Below are 7236 nucleotides of genomic sequence, written 5' to 3' on the forward strand. Positions count from 1 at the left end.
CCCAGACACGGGTACCCAAGTTTGCCCTCAAAATGCCACCAAACCCTGGCCTCTGCTCGGCCACTGGGAAAGTGCACTGGCTTCCCTCAGCAGGCCATTGTCTGGGCGCTCCAGGAGTCAGAGGCCATTCACTGCACGCCAGAGGGCCCTTGTTCCATCCTTGGGCGGACTTATCACCTCCCTGGGAAGTCCCTGTGGGAGGCAGGGGAGACCCTACCTTCCAGCACGGCTCACAGAGCTCCTTGACGTTGATGGTGCGGCAGAGGGTGACGATGAACAGAGGGAGGCTCTCGGCTGGCAGACAGTTGTAGCAGACCACGGCATCCAGCACCTGCAGAGACACCTGGGAGGCAGAGAGAGGGTCAGGCCGCTGCCTGCAGGGAGGGGACACCTCCACTAGTTCCCACTGACGACCCTTTGGTCAGTGATGATCGCCCTCCCTTTGCGAAAGAGGCCCTCTTGCGACCCAGAGAGTCAGTGAGCGTCTGGGAGGCCCTGCTCCATCCTAGTCACAGCAGGTCATCCCGTCATAAACCATGACCCCAAAACAGATGTCACCCAACTGCCCTTCCTTACAGGAGAGTCCTGAGGCTCAAAGAGGTCAAGCAGCATGCCCGAGGCCAGCCGGCTGGTGAGCGGCAGCACAGGGCTTGACCCCAGGGCCCAGGGTCTCAGTTGCAACACCACCTGGCCTGCCCAGGAGGGTGGAAGGGACCATCCCTGGGGGCAGGGGGGCCTTAGGGGGGTTACTGACCTCTATGTCCACGGAGGACACGGTCTGGACACACAGCAGGCAGACCATGCTGGGGAAGAAGCACAAGGCAGCTGAAAGGACACTGCCCAGAGGTTGGATGGCTCCACTTTACTTCCTGCTTCCTCAACAAAGTCAGTTAAAAAAGTGGCTTGCCCTCCCTCAGGGCTCCCACCACCCAACCACTGCTTGGTGTGGGGTGTGCAGCACGAACGCCACGCCCCTGCCCGCAGGCTGCAGTGTTCTGAACGCAAGTAACGGTAAACCAGTCACCAGGTGACATCACACATGTCACAAACAGCATGTGGAACATGGCTGTGGCCACTTCCACTGTCTCATTTAATGGTTTCAACAGCTTTATTCACCCTGCAGAGCTGAACTGCGGACATGAGACAGTGAGACTGTGATCAGGCCAATGTGACTGAAAGGCTTTCTTACTGGACCATGGATGCGATGTATTCATCAAGGTAACAGCTATTGAATTTGACTAAGTTCACAAGCACCAGGAGGAATTCGGAGGACAGGCCGACGTCCATCCACTGCAGGACAAAGTCCGCTGGGGAAAAGAGAACAATGTCCATACAACTCCCTCCCTCCCCAGGTAACTGTGTCCCCCTCCCATTCACTGCTGGAAACTACCTCAATGGTCCCCATGGAGTGACAGGCAGGCCACCAGGGTGCTGACGGAGGCTGAGCTGGAGCCCCAGCAGGCCAGCGAGTCACAGGAGCTCACCAGCACCCAGGTGTGTGAAGGGTCTGGGCTGGGGAAGGGGCAGCCTTTGTGCATCTGATGCTCACAGCCCTGACCCCTGATGCTGGGGGTGCAAACAGGGGGTAAGAATCTAGGAGGGCCTCCCCCCACAAGAAACACAAACAGTGTTCAGTTCCTAGCCAAATAAACTTGGACGGAAAACCTGACCACTGCCACAGCGTCAGCACCTGTGCTGGAGGAAGGCCGACAGCTGAGGCCCATTTTCTAAGTGATGGAACAGCAAGAGCCAAGTCAGATTCTCTTCTTCCTCTGCCCTTCTCTCTCCCCACAGCAGTGACATGAACTCTAAAGATCATGGAAACTCACACTGTAAGGACAACAAGGAGGACGACCAGCTAAGGGAAGGACTAGGGGGCCAGACCTAGTGAAGGGGAAGGAAAGGACAGGCAAGGGGGCCCAGTCCCCGGAAACCTCAGGACACTCTGGGCAAGACCCAGCCTGAGGCCTGGGTTGACAGCACGCTCTCCAACAAAACTCAGACCACCTCCTGCCTGCCCAAAAGACATGTCCAGGCCCTAGTCCCCAGGGGTTCAGAGCCAGCAGGTCTGGAGCGAAGCCCAGAACTCTGCATTTTTAACAAGCTCCCCAGGAGCTCTGGGCAGCTGAAAAGGGCTGCACACAGATAAGCAGACCTGGGTGCTGCAGCGCCCTCTTCAGGCGGCCCTTGTGAACTGCAGCTCTCCCTCTGGACCCCAAGGCCTTGGGTATCCCAGATTAAATCTGATCACCAAGGCCAGAGAAACCTCACACCCAACGTGGCACCTACCCAGCTCTTCTTCCAAGTAGGTGATGTGTCTCCCATTGTCTGTGAGGGCCTTGAAAACTTCCAGTCTCTCGTGGAGGTCCTCATCAGAGGGGTAGTCCTTGATGGCCTTGAAGAAGAGCGCCCTGAGAATGCCCAGGCGGTCCCCCTGAAGCCAGAACCATGGGGTCAGCAGTCAGGATCCCCTGGGTTTCCCGGGCAGCTAGGAGAGGTCCTAGAAGTGCCGCTGGCCCCAGACTCCCAGCCCTGGGGCTCTGTCCCCCTCGCCTAGGAAGCGGCTGGGAGGGGCCAGCTGGGGAGGGGATCAGGCGCACTGGCCACCAGCTGACCCGTGTGCAGAGCACCCACTAGGCGCCCAGGCCTGGACACTGGGCGGGCTTTCAGCAGGGGCTGATTCAGCCCCACCCTCGAGGGGCGCTCACAGAATGACAACAGCGGCCTAGCCAAGCTGAGGTGGGGGCTTCTCAGAGCAGGGGCTGTGAAGGCGTGGAGGAAACCAGCCAAGAGGAGAGGGAACCTCCCAGGCAGGAATGGCCTGGGTGTTCCAGCAGGGCCGGACCCCAGTGAACAGGGGCAGAAGGTCAGTGAGGGCAAGACAGCAACGGCGCACTCGTGCCAGCACCACTCCTCACACGGCACGGACTGCCTTGTTTACACCCCAGAAAAAAAGGAGGGACAAGCACCCTCGCTGGACAGAAGCGGTGGTGGTGGCTTGTGCGGGTCACAGAGACAGGAGAGGGTGACCCCACGTGCCCACGCGAGCAGTGCTGCTGCAGGGCCCTAGGCACCGGCCACCCTGTGCAGGGCGCCCCCACCAGACGCAAGTGTGGTGTGTTCAGCACGCGGCCGTCCTCACCTGCCCCTGCACGATGGCCTTCAGCAGAGCCAGCACCGCGTGCCGGGCCTCGGGCGGCCGCTCTGGCTGCAGCAAGTCTGAGACGGCCTTCCAGAGTGCTTCCACCGCGTGCTGCCCGGCAGAGAGGAGATGGCGATTGGCATGCTGGCCCCTCAGCTCAGGGGTCAGTCTCAGGGGATAGTCTCATGGGCAAAAGACAGAGCAGAACGTGCTCTTCTGACTTAAACTCGCTTCTCTAAAGCCCTCACGTGTACCTCACAGCCCGCAGCGAGCATGAGCCTGACCAGGGGAACGTCTCCAAGCTCCTTCAAACCCTAGCCAGTCCTTTAACCCTCACCAGGCCATAGGCTCTGAGAAGGCAATGGCAAGCCACTCCAGTACTCTTGCCTGGAAAATCCCATGGATTTCCCTGGTAGGCTGCAGTCCGTGGGGTCGCTAAGGGTCAGACACGACTGAGCGACTTCACTTTCACTTTTCACTTTCACACATTGGAGAAGGAAATGGCAACCCACTCCAGTGTTCTTGCCTGGAGAATCCCAGGGACGGGGGAGCCTGGTGGGCTTCCATCTATGGGGTCGCACAGAGTCAGACACGACTGAAGTGACTTAGCAGCAGGCCACAGGCTGAGGGCAGGTGGGCAAGGGGGGCTGTCCTGGCTGTGCCTGGAGATCAGCAGGGAGTTCCCAGAGCTTGCTCAGCCTCTCTAGGCAAAGTCACCAGAAGACGCTCAGAACCAGCAGTGCCAGAGCGATCTCTGGGCCTGCAGCCTGACCCAGGAGCCCCGCGTTCTGGTTCCACCTTGTGTGAACAAGCCAGCTTCGGGCTACTTAGCACCCTACTCCGACTCTGCCCCTGCTAAGTACTCTGTGCAGGTTCTGGAATCTGCCTTCTAAGTCCACCCAGCCCACAAGGGAACTGAGCCCTTTCCCCAGAGCTCTTCGAATCAGCCTCTCACATCACCTTCCTTTCCCCACTTCAGCCAAGGTTTTCAGACCACTCACCCTTTCCTGCGCTCACTCCTCTTACAAGGGGGGCTAAAATGTCTTTTAGATGCAGTCTGACCAACACTCCAACCGACTCCAGACACCCCAGAACCTCCCCTCCTCTCTCCCATTCCCTGTACCCCTCCCTATGCAACCTGAGCCCCCAGGCTACCCGGGCCTGAGGCCAAGCCGCGCATTCACTAGACGGCACCCTGGTCGTGGATCCCCTTTCTGCACTCACACCAACAACTCTGAGAACTCTGATGCCTATCCTCACATTTATCCCTAGTGAAGTGCAGCCTGCACGTTTCAGATGATCTGCAGAGGACACAGGGGTCACTCTCCCCCAAGCAGATCTGAGCCCACCAGGTACGAGACCCACATCTAGTCCTGTGTCACTCGCACAGAAATGGGGCGGTAAGGCGAGGGCACAGCCCTTGAGGAACTCTAACGGCAGCGTCCCCTCTGTCCACAGGACATGGGAAAGAGCCTGGAAGTATCTGTCAGAAATAAACACGCCTGTATCTGTGAGGCTGCTTAATACCACCCAAACGTCTCTCCCCAAAAGACAGAGACTGGCGTGCCTGGACTTGTTCTACGTCAAGGTACACTCTCTACTGAACAGAACAGACGTTCCCCTGTTGTTCTTTGCTGCAAGTTTGTAATGTGAGAGGACAGTGAGCGTGCATTTCTGTAAGCCACTGCAAAACCTCTCCCGGATCTGCTAAAATAGCCTAACCCCTTGCTCCGCATCTCCACACGTAACTGGCCTCTCAGAGTTGTGCTCAGGACATTTCCAGAAGCTTCCCTATCACTAAGTGAAAGAAGTCGCTCAGTCATGTCCGACTCTGTGTGACCCCATGGACTATACAGTCCATGGAAATCTCCAGGCCAGAATACTTGAGTGGGTGGCCTTTTCCTTCTCCAGCAGATCTTCCCAACCCAGAGATCGAACCCGGGTGTCCTACATGGCAGGAGGATTTTTTACCAGCTGAGCCACCAGGGAAGCTCTCCCCATCACTAAGACGAGACTAAATTTCTCAAACGGTGTGCAACAGTTCCTTAGCAAAGTCAGCTGTCAGCCCTGCTCCTAGAAAAAGCCAAATCAGGCTCTAGCGCAGCTCACATGAATCTGCCCAGTCACCTATGCGAGACACGCCTACCTCTTCGAATTTCTTCGTTCTGGCAACCTCACAGATCTGCCCTATCACCCGGATGCGATTGTTGAGGCCACATTCAACACTCAGCTCCTGGAGAGATAAAGAAGGAAAGGGGGTCCCAGCTCAGGCGCCAGGTCTCCTTACCTGCGAATCACAGGGCACTCTAAGAACTGCCCTGTCTTACCTACACTGGAGACCTACAGCAGACCTCTTGAAACCAGGAGTCACCAGTTGACCACCCCACCTTAAGGGAGCGAGAACAAACAACTTTTTTCTTTTCATAGCTATGCTTTTTTTCACTTAAAAAAACTCACATATGAAACTCACCATTGTAATGACTTTAAACTGTTTAATTCAGGTTTTAGTATATTCACTGCTTGCAACCAGGTCCACTAACTCCAGAACAGTTCATCACCTGAACAGGAAGCTTCACTCCACATCCCCTCCTCACCCACCCCAAGCCCTGGCAAAGGCTAATCTACTTTGTCTCTATGGGTTCGCTTATTCTGGACACTTCGCACACACGGAGTCATACATAACATGAGCCTTTGTGACTGGCTCCTTTCACTGAGAGTGTTTCCAAAGTTCGTCCACGCCTTTGTGTGTTATCAGTGCTTCATTCCTTTTTCGGGCAAATAGCCATCCCTCCACCCTACGGATGCATCTACCACATTTTGCCGACACCCTCACCAACTGATGAGCGTGTTGGTTGTTCCTGGACAGGAAACTTTAAAAGCACAAAAATTCAACATTATTTATGGGCAAAGCACTGAGTAGGCACGTGCTGGGAGATTCCAGCACACGTAAAAGATTGAAGACTTACTTCTCCCAGGAACTCTCAAATTATCAGTTATACCTGGGCATAATCCTAATCACCTGAGGAGACCGTGGTTTTCTGGTCACGTCCAATCAAACAGATTTTCTTAACATCAACATCTGAATACTAACTCCAGTGTGCTGGCCCAAGTCCCCAAGATCCTGACTTCCTGAATCTCCAGAGGAAAACCATCACCACCATGGTGCTGGGGACAGCAGCCCCACAAAACCTGGTGACAGGTCAAACAGCTTTCCCTGCCCCTCCCATTCAGCAGAGAAGACCCAGGCAGCTCACTCACTCTCAGAATTTCCGCGGTGATGATAAACTCAGTCTGTTTGCCCTCTGCAGACCTGGGATTTGGCCGTGAAGTCCCCAGTCCCAACAGAATCTTGAACTTCTCCTTCAAGCCTGAATCTTTGCTTGCTGGCTTAGCCATGCTGGGCAAGGACGCACCAGAGGACTCCTCTGTGCCGAGAATCAGGCAGAGACCTCAGGGACGGCTCTGCCCGCGGACCGCCGGCCGCCCGCGAACCCTAGGTTCCCAGTGGGCACGACCTTTTTTCCTCCCACAGCCCCCGGGAGACCTCCACCACAGCCAGGCGGTCCCGGCCAGAAATAAACCCATGAAGGGCCCGGCCGCCCGCCCGCGCCTCCCGACTCAGTGCGTCCAGGGAGCCCCGACGTCGGCCGTCTCGCCTCGCCCCGTGTGGGGGAGGACTGTCGGGGGGACGCCAGGAGCAGGGACCACCCCCCTGCACCCGCCATGGACTTAAAGCCAAGAAATGCTTGGAGCTCCAGGGTCAGCCTGAAGTGGGCGCGCCCGACGGCTGGGCGCAACACCGCGGGGTCCGCCCCCGCCGCCTCAGCGCGAAGCAGGCCTGGAGAGGCAAGCGTCCCTCGCCGCCCCATCGGGGCTGGCCACCCCGCGGGCCGAGCCGGCGCTAGCGGCCCGGAAGCCGCAAGCCACTCACCACTCGCCCCGCCCGCCGCGCGCCGGGCTGTCCCGGGACGGAAAACCCAGCACACCCCCGGCCCCAGACCGCCGCCGGAAGCGCGACCCGCACTTCCTGCCGTGGGAGGGCGCCGAGGGCCGCCGCAGCGCTTGCTGGGAGGCGTAGTCCTGGGCCGCTCTCT

The 7236-nt window shown here is 57.6% G+C and overlaps 1 protein-coding gene across 9 annotated transcripts in view; it reads right to left on the reverse strand.

The window, feature by feature from the left end:
* Positions 1-7171, reverse strand: part of TSC2 (TSC complex subunit 2) — a 30874-nt gene extending 23703 nt beyond the window's left edge. For 8 of the 9 annotated variants that reach the window (XM_055409206.2, XM_055409204.2, XM_055409205.2 and 5 more), the window contains exons 1-8: positions 7074-7171; positions 6401-6567; positions 5289-5375; positions 3143-3253; positions 2290-2434; positions 1190-1307; positions 755-803; positions 218-343 (exon numbers count right to left, since the gene is read on the reverse strand). In XM_055409206.2, coding sequence (XP_055265181.1) covers positions 218-343; positions 755-803; positions 1190-1307; positions 2290-2434; positions 3143-3253; positions 5289-5375; positions 6401-6538 — 774 coding nt within the window. In that variant the 5' untranslated portion in view covers positions 6539-6567; positions 7074-7171. Of the gene's footprint in view, positions 1-217; positions 344-754; positions 804-1189; positions 1308-2289; positions 2435-3142; positions 3254-5288; positions 5376-6400; positions 6568-7073 lie in introns of those variants that run through there. The other variant, XM_088832943.1, reaches the window with a different exon arrangement.
* Positions 7172-7236: the final 65 nt, after the last annotated feature.

Source organism: Moschus berezovskii, chromosome 27 (assembly GCF_049115385.1).
Source record: "Moschus berezovskii isolate FMDL1 chromosome 27, NW_MosBer_1.0, whole genome shotgun sequence".
NCBI classification, from domain to species: domain Eukaryota; kingdom Metazoa; phylum Chordata; class Mammalia; order Artiodactyla; family Moschidae; genus Moschus; species Moschus berezovskii.